This window comes from Leucopleurus acutus, assembly GCF_964270905.1.
Source record: "Leucopleurus acutus genome assembly, chromosome: 1".
Lineage (NCBI taxonomy): Eukaryota > Metazoa > Chordata > Mammalia > Artiodactyla > Delphinidae > Leucopleurus > Leucopleurus acutus.
The window spans coordinates 190,749,302-190,767,072 of NC_139142.1; the positions used below are offsets into that span (position 1 = coordinate 190,749,302).

Here is a 17,771-nt window from a genome sequence, read left to right on the forward strand (position 1 = left end):
ATTCTATACCACAAAGTTAGAGCTAAAAATATTCCACAGAAAATGCCTAAATTGATTTCACAGATTTTGGCTTAAATGCAAAAAAAGAATGAGGCTGGTTGCTGTTGTATAAATAGTGATCTATCTTGCTTTACACATGCATACCACTTTACAAATACCTTTTTGCTTTTAAAATTGCCGGCCGTTAATTGCTCTGAGTTGAAAAAAAAAGTTGCCCTTCAGTTGACTTAACCTACCAACCATATTGCTTTGTTTCCTTATCCATATGTGCAAATGTTAGGACCTTTGGAGGTACAATGCAACAGGCAGAGTAAGCTGATAGGGGCTTTCCTTCATCCTTTCCTCTTATTCTTTTCCCAATATTGGAGTTGCAGTTCATTTGTGAAGTCTTTCCGTACACTCGTTGTATAGGCCTATCAAAAAGTTTTGTTATGAAACCTTAATAGCAGTGTAAAAGGAATCCATGTGAAATACTACTTGCACTGGCCAAGAAGAAATGAAAATGTTTGGTTTTTGAGAAATAGCTTAATGGTAATCTTTGGAGGAGATGGGATTTTAATTTTAGAAACAATTTGCACATGGAACCTAGTCTCCTTTAGAATCCTGAGGTGAAGGAAGTGTTATTTTTGTTCATTTCTCTTTATATTTTAAAGGTTTTAAAGATATATCTTTTCCTTCTGACATTACCCTGGAATGACAGTTGGAAATTCTGATTCAGTTTGGTGCTCCATGAAATGGAGGCTCCATGTTATTTTGAAATACAATGATTGTTTCTTCCATACAGTTTTACTCGCCTTTTATCCAAAACAAAAGGTCTTGATGAAATTACATTTTAAAGGACCCTTAAAAAAAAAGTATATACCTTTAAGACTTCTAAGTTTCAAAGAGCACAGAACGCAGCTCCAACATAAGGCTCTTGGGTTAGATAAGGTCACTTCGCTTGAGGATGTTTCTTCAAGTAAAAAATGAACAGTACAACAGGTGATTATTTCTAAGGTCGCTTAAAAAAAAATCCGGATTCCTCCAAAATAAAACATTGAATTAAACTGGGACCACAGAATTCAGATAGATGGGTTCTTTACAAGGAAGAGAAAGTATCACATATTAGAGCCTCCCAGTAGATCAGACTTGGGAAATGCCACCGCGAAGCCTGTCCATCTCCTTACAAATCTCAAGATCTCCCAGTTTTGATTATGAAAGTCTCCGAAAATGTTTACACAGTCGAGTGTTTCCTGTTTCCGCACTTAATTTTTTTTAACGTTTTTTCTTCTTTTGGTTCTTGAAACGGATTTCCTTTATTTGCACCAGTTTCTTTTTCTGAGTGTGCAATTTCTAGAGGTCTCACATGAAGACTTCACCATCAACTTTTTGTCTTCATCAAGTCGACGACATCAACAGTTATTCATCACTGGAAAGGCTACTCCAGGATCCTTAGGAGTTTTCTGAAGAAGTTCAAGTGCCTGTGGAAAACTCACGCGAAGTCTCATTTAACCCCCTAAATGAATAGTAAGCACTACATAAAACTTCCAGTGGATGAGTTAAATTACCCCCATTCTTCTGTTTTCTTAAAATATCCCTTCCAGAGGCTATTAGAAGGGAATTTCCCAAAATAGCAAGTGATGTTCCCTCAGAGTCACCTACATTTCAGTTAAAAAAAAAAAAAAAAGTTACTTCTTGCTCTGATTGTTGGGTGGTCATCAACTCCAAACTTCAAAGTGAACGTGATTTCAAGTTCCGTGCGGATTCGGCGCTCTTCAACTCTGTCCTTCTAAGTTAGCTAGAACCCAACAGACCCTCGGAAGGCTGCGGACTAGGGTACTCGGGAAACGCGTCGAAAATTGGGATGGAAGGAATGAGAACGTTACAGAGATGGATAAAGAAGTTACTGGAGACAGCGAAGCCTGTCCAGGAGCTCCAGTCTTAGGTCTAAGTGCCCCCACGAGTGGAAATATTCAAAGAAAGCCGAAGACAGGAGCGCAGTGCGCGGCTTGCAAGATAAAGCGGGGGCGAGGGTAATTAGGGTGGAAAGAGCAGCGGCTTAAAAAAAAAGAGAGAAAGAAAGGCTTCCTATGTTCGGGTGCCCGGTGGAAAGGGCACAGGACGCCCGGCCGGAGAAAATGACCTTCGTTTCCCGGCAGCGCTGCCTTCCCGATTAGGGAGCCTTTACCAAAAGGACCGGTTACAGAGAAAACGGCCCTTCTCCCTGTTTTATTTTTTAACTAGCAGCTCTCCGAGAACCGCAAAGAGCGACAGCCCGGACCTCCGCCCCCGATTGCGCCGCGGGGTTCGGCCCGGCCCAACGCTCGAGCCCAGGCCGCGGGGCACCGGGAGGCCATTTTGCGCGTGCGCGGCTCGCCACCCTCGGCTCGGCGGACTCGGATCCCGCCAATTTTGAAAGCGAGATTCCCAGGCCTCGGCAGGCTGGGGAGGCGGGAAAACGAAGTCGTGTCTCCAAGGGCGGACCCGGTGGCGAGCGGCGGCGACAGCCGGGTGCGCGTGATCTCACAAGGCGGCCCCCGTCCTGCCGAAGGCCTCTCCGCCCGGCAGGACACCGAGGCGCGGCAACCGGCCCCTGGGCCGCGAGAGCTCAGCGCGGGCAGGAAAGTGTCCCACGTCCCGGGAGGCGGCGGCGTCGCCTGCAAAGCCCTCAGAAGCGATTCCTTGCGGGGCCATTCCAGATTATCGCCTCGCTTTGCCCTCCTCCCTCCGGCTGCTTCAAATCCTGTGCCCTTTCTCCTTCAATAACAAGGTGTCCTTGGAGTTTAGGGTTTTGTTGGAAACACTGTAAGCCAAATTATTAACAAAATATAAAACTGCCATTTGAGGCTTCCCGAAGGCTGAGCTTCAGCCTACCCGAAGGGTCCTCCAGTTGAACTTGTTTAATGGGTAGAACGGGCTCTAATCCCCTGGGAAGAAAACCTGACCAGGTTGAGTGTCGAGGAAGGGGTGGCTGCCCGATAGGAATCTTAAGATCTGGGCAAAGGACCACACTTTAGGACCCAAATGCGAAGCCTGGGGCTCCGGGCAGGGCGAACCTGGAAGGTCCGGTGCTCTCGCACTCCGGCGCCATTGAGACCCCGGCGGGGCAGAGGATCGGGCGGTTGGAGGTTGGGATATCGCCTCTGAAAGCCGCCGGGACGCAGCGGTTTCCAGCAGAGTCCGCGCCTGCCTGATCCCCGGGGCAGAAAAGCTTCTCTGACCCAGGAGTCCCCCGTGCGCCCAAAAACGGGGAGAGGAAGGGACGGCTTGGGGAGGGGGACCGGGGTAACAGCAGAGAAATGAAAGCGGCCTAAAATGGGCGACGCCCGGCGAGTCCTCTTTATCGGCGCGGCAGACTGCAGGAGCCGCCATTTGGTGGCGGATTTCGGTATTTCAGTAGCACGTTGTGCTTAACGTCACAACTGGCTTGTCTACGTGGCAAGGTCGTTTCGGAACCGCCGTTTTTAAAAATGCAAATTTCCCCCAGGCCTCCCCCCTTCCCCGGAGCACCGACCCCTCCCCCACTCGCGGTGCAGGGCGCCGCGTCTCGGCTCCCCCTCGACCCGGGGCGGGGACCTCGGGGCTGCACTGGGCTCCACCCGCGCCCAAGGGCTAGTGTGATGCGGGGTGGAGCCCAGCGCAGGACTAACGGGTGTTTTTCTCCCCGTTTTTCCCAGATTGCGAGCCCGCAGCTTTCCTCTCCCCTGTGGAGAATCTCATTTCCTTGGGGCGGTGACGGGCATTGTCTTTTTGCGGGGGTCGCGTGCCAGCCCTGGCCTCCCGCCTCACACCTCTCGGAAGCAAGGAAGAGAAAGGCGGGCCAGGCCTGGCGGAAAGGGACCCACCCGACGAGACGCGGCTCCTCGGGTAGTGTCGGGTTAGCATCCCGGACTGGCGCTTTCAGCTCGCTCCGGAGACCCGGGGAGCTACACACCTCTGGGGAGTGCCAGGACGTCGGCGTCCCACCCGGGGTCACCCTGTCTTACACGGTCTCCATTAAAAGCCCCCGAAGCGCGAGGTGCCTATCGAGAGGAGAACAAAGGGCCGAGGGGCGAGCGCAAGGCGAGTCGGCGCGCGCGGCTGCCCTTAGCTGGGCCCGACTCGGAGGCGGGGGCGCCAGGAGGGCCGACTCGCGGCCGGGAAGGGAGGCGGCGGGCGCGCAGCGGAGTCCGCAGCCCCCGCCTCCCCGGCGGACTGAAAGAGTCGTCTTTGAACCAGAGCTGCCATGTTGCATTCGCGGAGGACGCCAGTAATTTGACGCTCCCGAGGCAGCGACACCCCCAACCCGAGAGCCTTTCGGGGCCCTGCGTGCCGCACAGCAGTGGTCACAGCCCGAAGGGGCCGCGGGGCGCGGGCGGGAGCGCGAGCCCTGCGGGCGGCCGAGCCGGGGCGGCCGCGGCGCCGCCGCTTCCCCTCGCCACCTTCCTTCCAGGGGCTGCGGGGCTGCGCGCTCTGCACAGGCTCGGTTGCCAGTAGCAACCACACGACGGCGATTTGCAGCCAGGGCTGCAGCCGCGGGTACCGCCGCCGCTTCGTACATCTCGGTGTCTAGCATTTAGAACTCTAGGGGTTGCCCTCGTTGACATCTCTCGCCTCCACCCCTCCGTGTCCTCATCCTCCGAGACCCTCAGCTCCACTCGAAAGCTAGTTCCCCCGTCTCGGCCCTGCCCCCATGGCAGACAATAGACAAATAGGCTCCAAGCGCACGCTGCCGCGCAGGCACCTGAGCCCCCGAGATCCCGGCGCTCGGCTTCGTCCCAGCCCCAGGTGCCCTCGTCTCCAACTTGAGCCGAAATTCTTTGTCAATGGCCAGTCCATTAAAAAGCTTTTCTAGATATCAGCAATGAGGATGGTGGTAAAGAAAGAAGTCAAGATGCCCACTCCCTCTCTAGTAACATCGACACAAAGAGCTTGGGGTTGTGTCTGCCCTTGGTAAAGGTGGCTTTCCTCTGGGTTATAACCACAGACAAACGCTACAGCCTTCCCTCTTCTTTGTCTACCACGAATATTTTGCACGAAATTCATAATATAACTGCTTGTGTAGCTCAAACATTACCTCCAGATACTTGTTCTTATACATAAGTGGATGGAGCACTTTTTTCTCCTTCATCTCATGTGATAAACCACACCAGACGTCAGCAGTAGGGATGCATAAAGCAAATGATTGACATTAACCCTTAGGAATCTTTCTGCCTTTTCTAATGTCTGTGGCTCTAGGACGTTGATTTAATTTTTAACAGAACTCTTGTTAATGTTTTAAACAAGTTTTTATTGAAGAAAAATCTTAAATGTATCCAGCAAAATATTTTGATTAGCTAGTAGGATAACCCCGGGAAATACATGCATTGCCAAGTTTCATCGCTCTTAACAACTGACCCGGTTTTAAACAGCTATTAAGTTAGTGGAGTGTTCTTCCTAGATTGACATTTAATGTAAATCACAGATGTGCTGAAATTTTTAAGTTTAAAGCTCCTTGAGGACAAGCACCTGTCTTATTTATCTTTGTATGCTCCGGAGTCCCTTTAACATAACTCAACAAATATTTGTTGAATTTCCAGAGGATTCCAGAAGTTCAACAGCCCTTGTGAGAAATAAAACTTACTAATAACTACTATAAAGCTTGGATATCTTTAATGAACTCAATGAAAAGGTAAAGATTTTCCAAGCCAGTGGCACTAATCAGATATCCTCATTCGTGCATATTTTTACCTAATTATATTTCGAATGTGGTGACTGTACTAAAAAATATCTGACAGATGTTTCCAGAATTCTAAGAATAAGAACTTGTAACTTTGTTATTTTCCCACCAAAGGTGTCTGGAAATTGGTTAAATAGGCATAAGATGATATTTTAAAGTGACTTTCATACAGCACAGGCAGGGTGTTAACTGTCTTCACAGTTCAACAGGAACTCTTAAGGAACTACTATTGGATACTGCAAATCTAAGACAATGCAGCTTGAAATATCCTATTTAATTTAATCTTTAAAACATACTGAAAATAGTTAATATGTCTTAATCATATCTGATGGTAAACTCAAATCAACATGCCTCCTAAAATGCTTCTTAGGTATGATGTTATGAAAGGGGTTCACCTTTAAGCTTCACAAAACGTCAAGTTCATTAAATAAGACAGTTTACTTCAAAGAAGAAAGTTAGCACTACTTGGTTCCTGGGGGCAACATAATGACCTGTAGCTTGCCCAACACTCCCCACCTCCACCTGAAAAACACGAAAGCAAGGCTTTAGTGAAAAGTTCCTTTCTATGGTCTTTCAGGAAAGAAAAGCTCCAACAACTTGCTTTGGACCAAGTTAAAGAGATTATCTCCCTTTTTCATTACGACTGTGTCTTTCAATGAATTGAAGGATAAGATCAAAGTGCATTCATATTCATGTGAATTATCGCTATTGACTTGAATAATCATGGATTTCATTGTTTTATTTAAACTGAAACCAGAAATGCTGCTGCTTTTGAGTCTACACCCCTAAGGCTGTAGAATTTCTTCTGAGGACTCAAAAGCCAAGCAATTAGGTCTGACAACCACGTCATTTCCATAATGTACTTCCATACAAAGGACTTTTTACTGGAATTGGTTACATTTCTATAGAATCTTACCATGCAATTTTTGACTCCTTTCCAACCTTCTGAACAAGACTCCTAAGTTCAATAAACACTCATCCAAAATACTTAAGTATAAATGATACTGGGAAAATGGAGTGCTGTTTAGAAAGCATCTAGCTGTTCATGAATCAGAAAATTAATGTTACCAGTAATTAACTCAGAAGAGTGTTTTTCCTTTGAACATGATATATTACAGTTTATTTTCTAGTGTAACTGAAGAAGTCAGTCAGGGTAAGCTTGGGAAAATGTGTTTACCAGCTGTTTCTTTCTAAATATGCCTCATGACAGTTATCTTAAAATATATTCATTTGGGTTCTCTTCAAACTATGCCATCATTTTCTAATGAGAAAGAGGTTATGAGATCTGAAGGACTCCACTCACTTTTACTAAATAATCATTCTGCTCAAATTATTCACCAATTAAAATTATCACTTTGGAGACCACTTCTAAGGAAATTCATTAGAATAAAGTAAGTTTACAACAGAATGATATAAGCAACCTTTAAAATAGGCTTAAGGAAATCCTTTTTCATGAACTTAATATACACAATTCGTATAGGCTCTCTAAACTTAAAGACAGACCATAGTACAACCAAGTCTATTATATTATCATGGTCTGCATTGGGTTCTGAGAATACACTTTCCAAGAAAGATAACTGACATCTTAATTGGTATCAGTCTTAGATGTTTGCCATACTTTTAAAGCATTATGCATAAGCATCATATTAAAAAAAAATCAAGGTTTTTCTATCCAATTGTGCTACAAGAAGTCTCTATCTTAATTGTCCCCATTTGGTGTCCTTAGTATTGCAAGGCAATCTTTAAGCCAAAAGTTTTTTAGTAAGTTTGGTTCTCTGGGATTTGACCATAAATATACTGACATTACTTGTATACATCTAATTTTATCTGTAAACTTCCAAGACCTTTACCCTTGACTTATAATCAGAATGATAAGCAATTACGTATTATTTCACCGGGAAAAATAAAGCAGTCCTAGAATAAAAAGCATTTCTTTACTATTCATTTCCTGTTTTATTAATGGGAAAGGCATTAGTATTTTCTTCATATTGGTAGTCATTAATCTTTTCTTATGTTGTCCATATGAAAACCTTTATTCTTCGCTTTAAATAATAAATATGAGGTAACACTGGAGTAGGACGTAAAGTAGTTCAGCTTTAGCAATATTCAGATGTTTCCTCAGAAATACCAAAAAAAAAAAAAAAGGCAGGAGTTGTGTTGTATAGCTTACTTGGACTAAGGAGGATGCAAATCATAGCGCAAGTTATCTCCACTTAAAAAATGGGAAGCTGTGCCACTGAGTCTTCCAAGTCTAGCCTACGTTTTAGCGGAGCTCTCTCTCGGCTCTGATAATCTGTGGGGGGAACCGACGTGCAGGGTGGATAGACAGCCTGTGCTATTTTTGTGAAAGCAGAAACCTTGAACACTGTCTCTCTGTACTTTTGCAGCATTTCCTAGGAGTCAGACCATACAGTCAATTATTTTTCAGAGTAATCAATGAGCAAGAAGTTTTGGCTTGAGATTTGATGTAGCGAAATGACGTCAAAAATTAAAAAAAAAAAACAAACCAAAAACACGAGGCTCGCACATGCGCAGTGACATGCAGCTTTTTTTTCTTTCCTTTTTTAAAGTAAGGTTTGGGCTCCTCACTCAGCCTTTGGGATCCGGCCTGCGCCGCCGGGGTCTAGGGAGCTGGCTGATGTAAGGTGGTGTAGGATTCCCACACCCCACTCCCGGCCAAGAGAGTCTGATCCCCCTCCCCCGCTAACGGGGCTCTCTTTTTTTAAGTCCCTGGAGGAGCAAGTCAGGGGAAGCCGGGCCGAACGGAGCGGCCGCCGCGAGCTTTTCTGGCTGCGCAACGCTGCGGGGCCTTTGCTCCCGGGGTTCCAGCTTCCGCCCGCTCCGGGCTCGCCCCTGCGAGTTGGCCACACCATTCCCGGGCCCACGGGTCAGCCGCGCCGCGGGGAGGCCCGGGCCGGGACCCGTCCGCGAGAGCCCGCGCGGCGGTGCGGTGCTTGCTGGAGGCCTGGCCGGGGGAAGCAAAGCGAAAGGACAGAGGCCGCCTTCATCTTGCAACCCGCCCCCAGCAGACGCCGGCTTGCGGCATCTGCGGCCCCTTCCCTCCTGATCCCCAGGCCGGCGGCCCGCAGGGCTACGAGCAAGCCGAAGCTGGGACCTCCCCCCTCGCTCACACCCGCAGGCCCGCGGCCGGCCCCCGGAGGCCCCGCTGGAGGGGGACCGTCCGCGCGTAGCCTGCGCCACGCTTCCGCACTCTACCCCTCGGGCCGCGCGCCCCCGCCTCTTCCTCCAGCCGGCGCTCCCGGCGCTGCCGCCCCCGCGCCCCCTTTTCGGCCCAGCCCAGCGACCCACGGCGGGGGCTTAGCGGCTTTCTGATTCGAACGATGGCCTGACCCCAACCCCAACAGATTCCCGCGCCCCCTCCCCGCTGAGAACTGCGCGGAGTGCGCAGGGGTGCCCGCTGGAGTCTGAGAAACTCTGGTCTAAAGGAAAAGCGGAGGACATCGGAGGAGCATCGTGTTCTTCCTTTTTCCTGCGGCTCCGACACCCCGTCCACATTGAACGCAGTTGCCTGCCCCGAGGCTAGCGCCGTCGAGCCGGGGACCCCGTGCCCATTGCGCGCGCGGAGACCCGCCTACGTCTAGCTTCGCAGCGTCGGCCCAGAACCTTCCGCTTGCGGCGGGCGGGGTCGCCGCGCAGCCCTGGCAGGACCCGCACATGGGGGATGCGTGAGCCGCGTCCTCCTGGGTCTTGGCCTAGATGCGCGCTTGGTGGGCTCCGGGTTTTTTTTGCTGTGTGGCACCTTCCATCTTTTGTCTCTTGCGTCCAGTACTAATAAAAACGTGGGAAAGGAATAGCACCGACCTTGTCTCAGAGAAGTCCAAGGCCAAGATTTTAAAGGGGTGGGGGGCCTGGGGAGCGCTGAGAAGGAGTGGCTGACAGACTTCTATGGCAGGGTGCCTAGAGGGTATCTGGTGGTGCGGGGTTTGGGTACAATCTTAAAGGAATACTCACATAAGTCTTTAAAAAGAAGATATTCACATAACACACACGCACACCAAGCAGCAATAAATTGGTCTTTATGCATGTCCCACTGCCTTCGAAAATGTTATGCTGTATTTCAGACATTAGAATCATCAATTTTTAGTATCAATCACTTTGTGCTATAATGGTGGCTTTGGAGGTGAACTTATTCGTGTGTGGAATCCCCCTAATCACGGTTTACTTTGGAAGTGGAAAGGATGAGTTCAATCTATGCATCCACTGAATTCCTGGAAAAGGAAGCCATGTACAGGCGTATCTTTAGAACTTTGGGGCCAGCAAAATCACTGTCATTTAAACATTTTATTGGCCTTAACACAAAGAAACGTAAACATTTTAAAGTCTGAAATATAAGGAGTTGACTTTAAAAGGCTTGAAAAGCAAAGAATAGGAAACAAGACACAAACACAACATCAGCATAGAAATGTTAATCTTCTCTTTCTGGATGGAAGTGTCCGAGTCTTTTCTGCTCTGCTGACAAACTTGATGGCACAACCGGTTGGTCTGCTAAAACCCAAATGTAAACTCCTGAGGCTTTTACTCAAAAGAGGAGCAGAGCAACATTTAAGATGTCATATGTTTGCTTTCATCATTATAGGTAATATTTTGAGTCCACTAACTTGGTTATGTAATACCTTTATTTTTCATTCAAGTATGTAAATATTATTAATTTTAGATTTGATGTTGGCAAAATGATTATTGTATTCTTATGACTTGCATAATTACATGCAGTTGCCAAATGAATGCATATTTAAATACTACCATTATGTTTTAATTCTTTGGGGGAGGAGGGAAGGAGATTTCATATCTAGGCAAAAGTCAGCTAATTTTTCTTAAAAACAAGACACCTTTTATTAGTTAAGTGATGTTTTAGATATTCTCACTTCTTCCCCTAGGTTATCCTAAGTCCCTCTTCTTTGTTCCCAAGGCACTTAACAGTGCTGAGTGCAATAATAGCCCTTAAAACAGGGCAGGCTGCAGTATATGCTTATTTAATGAATTAAACTTTCTTTAGATGTCGATCTCCCACTAGGTTTCATGTCCTAGAAGACAAGCACATTCTGTTAGTAGTAGTGTCTGGCACACACTGATATTTAATGTTTTTGGCTTGGGAGAGGAATATATATACACTTGATTCATTCAACAGCAGTTTTTTAAATGTGGATATTAATATCTACTTAGAACATATAAAGCTTTAACTTTTAAAATTCTTCTAGAAGCTGAAGGAAAAGAAAACATGTCTGTTAAAATTAGTAAAATTTCTTTTAGGCACGTGCAGAATATATTCCCATGATAATGGGTTTTTCTGAATTCCCAGAGCAGATTTTTAAAGAGAAACAGAACAGGATTTTTAAACTGGCTTTATAATGTTGTCTTTTTTGAGTCTCATTTTCATAAAAAGATAAATGCAGAAATGATTTTGAAATTACATGTGATTAGCTTTATACAAAAGGGGACAAAGTCTTCCACACAAATCTTTCTTGGAAACATTTTTGCAAGTTATTCAGATAATAAGTATCATTCTCAATCAAATGTATAGTTTAATGTGTCAAGTACACTGTATATCTGTATTAAAGTCAGCTGGTACTTTAAGAAGAGTAATCTTAAATAGCACCTTTTCTTCCTTTTTTTTTTTAATTGAAATATCCCTTTGAATAATTTTCTTTCTCACTGCTTAACTGTTAGAGGTGTGTATGTCATCTTAGGGCATTCAACTAGCTTTGTAAAACAGAATGGTATTTTATTTTATAGTTAGTAAGTTGAAAAGTGAGTCAGAAAATATAGATTGGCTTTGTCAGTAAAAGTAATCTTTCAGTTTTGCCATATCTTGTATTTGAATTACTAACAGTTCATTTATGTTTTACAATTAATCTGTTACAGTTCTCCATTTAATTTTAAGGATTTTAAAAAAGAAAGCTAGAATAAAGAGCAAAGATCTAGCTTCTTTAGTATGTCCAGTTTCAGATATAAAGTAGGAATTCTATATTGTGTTTCATCAGGAACAATACAGTTTAACCCACAGGCACTGTTAATGACAAATACTCAGAATCTATAGTTAAAAATAATTTATATACCACTTGAACTTAAGTTTTCAAACTTTGTAGGGTTCCGTAAGTAGACTGTTACGTTTATAGGTTTAGCCTTTTTTTCACTATTGAGCTCTTATCTCAACACGTTTCAAGTAGAAAATACATAGTAAAAAGAATTACTAAAAATGGCAGCTGTAGTCACTTCGGAGTTTGAATTGTTAAAGGACTGAAACCAAATATGGAACCTTTTAGTTTTAAGGGGATTTCTTTTTTCACAATGCAACAAGGAACTGAAAATAAAATTACAGTGAAGGTGTATTTGCCATTTTAATTATTTGTTCAACTTGTCCCTCCCCCCGCCCCCCAATCTCTAAATTAGTACACACAAAAACTTTAATTCTAAAGGACCTGTTTCCTTAGGGAAATGTGGAGATCCCTGTTAAACTTTATGCCTCAGAGTTAAGTAAAGGGATTGTGGGTATCATTGGCTTCTGAACTCCGGAGCAAAAGACATGCACCTGTTCTGGGGGTGGTAGGGACCCGGCTGAACATACCTATTTCTCTCTCCGATTGCTAGTCCATTCCACAACTATTTGGGGCTTCACAAAATACCAGGACTTTATCAGAGAGCTCAAGTCAGAGTGAGATTTGAAAGATTATTATATAGGACTCACCCCAGCTAAGTTTGCATGCTCCCTTCTATTAAAGAAGAGATATCAAGAGGTTTCCTGTCTTGGCACTACTCAGCAGCAGCTGTGACTATCCACTCACTTGACATCTGGCGAAATCGTAGTTTCTGATGGAGGAACATTTAAAGTTGAAACCTGTCACTGAAACATTTGGTATACAGTTTTCAGACAAACTAGAAACCAGTGATAGACTACCTAACTTTTGTCAAAAGAAACTGGGTAAAGAATTAAAGTTACGTCAGCAAGGGAAGTCTGGTTAAGATAATTTCAATCAAGGCTTTCCAGGTAAAGATTCTCTCAGTTTCTTTTGGAAATGTCCTTCAGCAACAGAATGAAGCCTAAATTTAAAAGACAAAGACAACATGTTTAATAATCACATAAAAGTGAGGAAACAGCAAAGTTGGTAGTAATTTGGAGAAAGTCAAGGAAGACAGGACGTTTACAATATTGTTTCCTCGTCTGCTTTCCTCACTGAATCTCTATGAGTGCTTATTAAATGCTTTCAATACAGTATAATTAAATGTATGAACATAGCTGTCTTGACCCTCCAGGAATCCTGAAACCTGAAATGCCTGGTATATAAAAGCTGGACTAAAGGGGAAAACATTTGACTTTAAGGTTGTACTGACAGTAATGTATTTATCAGATTACACAGTGTCCTATTTGAGATTTTTCTCGACCGTCGAAGCCCAGGCAACTCCATCGTAAAAGTTTGCTTCTCTCGCCGCACTTGGACCGGGTTCCTGGGCACGTGGGGCTCCCTCCGGGTTCCGTCTGTGAAACTCCCTGACCTCCTGGCGGACTCCTGTGCCTATAGGATGTGACCTTCGACGGCGCACGGCTCCCGCGGCCGCCGGGCGAGCTCCGCACGTCGGGGAAACAGCACAGGCTGAGCTCCCCGGTTGACGGCGACCGCGCACGGGGCGCCCGAGCACCGCGCCCTGACGTCACGCCCGGGACCGCCGTTGCCGCGAGAGGGCTGCGTTCCGGTTCCGGTCGGTTGCCCGGGAGACGCGGGTACACAGAGAGACCTGGCTCCCGTCGGAGTCCGAGCGGTCGCCACGGTCGCCCCCTCCGCGGACTCTCAGGCCGGGCGCGGACGAGCCGGGCGCCGCCGAGTTGGTGGCGAGGGCGCCATGAGTCAGAGGCAGGTGCTGCAAGGTATGTCCGGGCGCCCCGACGGGAGGCGGCGGGGCCCGGGGGCCGCGGGCGGCGCGCTCCAGCGTGTCTCTCCCCGCAGTGTTCGAGCAGTACCAGAAAGCCCGGACCCAATTCGTGCAGATGGTGGCGGAGCTGGCGACCAGACCGCAGAACATCGAGACACTGCAAAACGCGGGTGAGCCCTCACCTCGCACTCGCGTCGCTCCATGCCCCTGACCTCGCCTCGCCCGTAGCCCCGCACCCCGGCACCGCGTCCCTTGGTGCCGCGGCTTCTCCCCGCACCTCCATTCCTAGTCTCCCTGGGTCCTTGGCCCTGCCTCGCCCCTCACCCCGTATTCCCGGCCCCTCGTCGCCCAGTGTCCCCGGGCTTCTCCTCGCCCTGGGTCCCCGTCGCCCCGCTCCCCAGCCGGCTGAGCTATTGGGGAGCGGCAGGATGGGGACAGGAGGACAGCGTCCCTAAATTCCTCCAATCCACCGCGGAGGCTGTAGAAGCGTTCGATCTCTTTAGCGGGTCAAGTTTCCAGATTGGTGTGAGAGGGACCCGACGTCCCTATTTCCATCTTTATCGCAACCAAGCAAATGTCAGGTTGTCTGAATCTATCCTAATCAGACCCATTTTATCCGGATGCCCTGCCTTTGATCACCTTCGACTTGACTTTCTCACACCAAAGGAATTCCAGAGCAGTTGACCCGTTATTTCTTGTCTTGCATTAGCGAAAGAGCAAAGATATGCTTGAATATTTTCCAAGAGATTCCAAGTAGGCAGAGACCTAGCTTTGAGAAATCCTTGTGGTGCTGTTATTCCACGTCTCGATCCGAACTCATGTACACTCTACAGGAAGAGGAAGAGTGTGTGCCTGTGTGTGTGATTTGCTTCTTATCTTTTAACATAAACAGAGAAGAAAATGGTGGTACCCCCCCTCGTCTCTGTCTCTGATTAAGGATGATTCCACCACCATCTGAAGGTAGAATTTTATTGCTACTGTGTCATGAGAAATCTTAAATTTATGGGATGTGATCTTTAAAACTCATTAAATTAACACGGATTTGAAGAAAATTCAGAACATATTTCGGGGCAAGAATGTTTAGACATACTGTTTACTCTGTGTTTCTTTGAAGGGAATTACTACTGCACCTAGCTGGCAATTTCTTCTGTCACTGGGAGGGATTCTGGTGTTTATTATTGCATGTTTTTATTTTGGGAGGGGGATGTATTTAGAATAAGGAAGGTGTATTTTATAATCATTTAAAAAAACTTAATTTTGAGATATTTGTAGATTTACATGCTGTGGTAAGAAATAACATAGAGAGCTAGTGTACCTCAAAACTGTAGTATATCGCTACCAGAATATTGACATTGATAAAAATCCAACAGTTTTTCAGTTTTCCTTGTACTTTAAGTGTATGTGTGCTTTTAGTTCTATACAATTTTATACCGTGTGTATCCATCACCACTATTGTCAAGATACTACTTTCATCACCACAAGGATCCCTTGTGATGCCTTTTTATAGCCACATCTATCTCCCTCTTGTTCCTAACTGTGGGCAACCATTAATCTGTTCTCCATTTTGAAAATTTCAAAGTTGATAGTCTTTTGCTCTACCGTTGTTTCATGTGAATTCATCTTCTTTCTTCTGCACGTGTGTGTGTGCTTGTTTGCATGCACGTATACTCCTCACAGTGCCCAGAACAGTGCTGGACACACAGAGTTTCATATATACTGACCATGTTAACTTCATTAGAGCATATTACATTTTTTGAATGTGCTTATTTTTGGATTTTTTCCCCTTTCAGTCCTACTCAATGGCCTTCGTGAACAGACACTTGCTATTTACAAATATTTAATTTTCTGGACAGTATGTATACAGCTAAACTAAAACATGATTTCTTAAAAAGGGAAAATGATTGACATTCTTTTATAAATTTGATACTGAAATATGGATGTACAGATAACTCTTAAGATACAGAATATCATGTTTTAGTGTAATAGTGACAGATTATCTCTTCCCATAAGTATACAATGTGGAATATATTGTGGAATTTAATCAATCCAAACAGGCTAAGTCATCACCAAAGTATAAGTGACCTTAGATATGGCATTCTTAAATAGCCACCTATTTCCACTTACGGTCTGGCTTATGAAGGAATGGAATACAAAAGGAATATAACTTAATGTTTTGAAGTTATCTGCACTTGCCTAATATCTTGATGGAATGGTAAGATTTTTCTTTCCCCTGAGGAACTTATTTTAATGTATTTCATATTATCTAAATTCAACTTAAGCCCCCCTTTAATAACTTTAAATAGGGACAGATGAGTATTCCAATATATTTATTCTTTTAATTTAAAAAAACCCTGTAAGCTTTGTTATGAAAACTTCTCTTAATAGTCAACTTAACCATTTAAATGGTTTATTTTTAAAACATCACCATGGATTTAAAAATGCTTTTGAATGAGCCACAATATGTGTACATAAAGTATATATTTTGATCAAGCTTTTTTTTTTTTTCAGTCAAGTGACTTCATTTTGGTATCATAAGATACCAGTGCATTTTATTCCTGACTTTGACATACTGTCTACATACCTGGGAGGGTTTTGTTTTCTCACTTGTCTTCCCTAATAAACTGTTTAAATACATATGTATCATAGATCCAAAATAATGTGAAAAAAAGTTTCCATATAGGTATCATGATAAATCAGTAGTTTACTGGTTTAGAATTTTTAAATTCATTCAGTGTGAAAGGAATCTTAAAAGTGAAAGTTATCAATGAAGTTTTATTTCATTTAAAATCTCTGATCTTTCTCATTGTGTTTTTGATGTGCTAATGAGAGAATCTGCTCTATTAAATATGTCCAAAGTAATTATAAAACAAAGTGTTGCAAGATATCTTCTTCAGAGTATTTGGACAAAAATAAGTTTGAGTTCCAATCAAAATTGTTACTAGAAAGAACTGTGTACAATGTGTCTATAACCTAGGGTTTTTTTTTTCCTCACTGAGATTTTGTTCTTTCTAAGTCAAAAGGACATACATGAAAACATTAAAAAGTTTAATGTTTGTTATAAAACCTCTTTATGCTCCCTCAAACCCTATATGTTTGAGCCATTACATCTTGCAGCTATTTAAAAATGAATTTGGATATTTCACCTCTTTGAATAATAACACATGACTTCAATGGTAGTGATAATACATCGTTACTTGTACCAACTGTGGAATCTCAGCAATTGGAGGTGGTTGTTTAATTACAAAATATAAGAAAGGTGTTTTGTGGTATATTGGAGTACCAGGCCACTCTTTGGTTGTTTAGAAGGTCTTTTAAAATAAGCCAGTAAAAGCCTGAAGAACATGATTTTTAAACTGCTTAGCTGCACGAAATAAACTTCTTCTGAAGCAGCTATTTATATAAGAAAAGTGGGGGTAAAGTTGAAAATAATACTTTGTAATATTTTGCTTGTAACCTATATATAGCCAAACAGTAAACATGGCAAATCATAGTTATGCACATTTTCAGAAGAGTAGGAATAGAAAAGTTTGCCTATCACTTTAAATATGCACCTGTATGAAGCTAATTTCCAAATTGAGGCAATTTATTTGGTTCATAATTCAAGAAAATAAGTCATATATGTTGACATAAAATGATTTTAAATTGCATGTGTCTGGGGCAGGGTGAAAATCTTCATATTAATGATCTAGAACTTCAATTTGCTATGAGAAGGAAAAGCCTGTAGTAAACATTTATAATGTATTTAAAACACATCCTGGGAGGTACATGTACGATACCGTGATTCTCCTACAAAAACTATTGTTCCAAAGGATATTAGAACTGAAAAGATAATTAGTAAAGCAACTTCAGAAAACTTAAGCAATTATGCCATTTAAATTTGATGTATTTGCCAATATAAAAGGAGCCTTATACTTCTGAATGTATGATAATTAATTCAAAGCACTGACTTTTTCTTTAAGGATAGGGTAGGGATAGAGGCCTTTTTTCTTTCTTTCTTTCTTCTTTTTTTTTTCCCATATACTTAAGTGGAAAATGTTTTAGGGAGCTATAAAAATTCTGAATTTTTATGCACCTACCAATATGTCCTAAAAACAAGATTTTTCAGAATTTTATTCTGTGTCCCAAATCGTTGTTCCTACATGGACATTTATCTGTTTTGTTATCTAAGCATTGGTACATAAGTAGAAAATAATGCAACCAGGGCTGGGAT

At 44.0% G+C, this 17,771-nt stretch overlaps 1 protein-coding gene across 2 annotated transcripts in view; it reads left to right on the forward strand.

The window, feature by feature from the left end:
* Positions 1-13,531: 13,531 nt before the first annotated feature.
* Positions 13,532-17,771, forward strand: part of SPAG6 (sperm associated antigen 6) — a gene marked incomplete at both ends in the record, with an annotated part of 73,635 nt that continues 69,395 nt past the window's right edge. For both annotated transcript variants that reach the window (XM_082846822.1, XM_082846823.1), the window contains 2 exons: positions 13,532-13,556; positions 13,636-13,731. In XM_082846822.1, coding sequence (XP_082702948.1) covers positions 13,532-13,556; positions 13,636-13,731 — 121 coding nt within the window. The remainder of the gene's footprint in view (positions 13,557-13,635; positions 13,732-17,771) is intronic.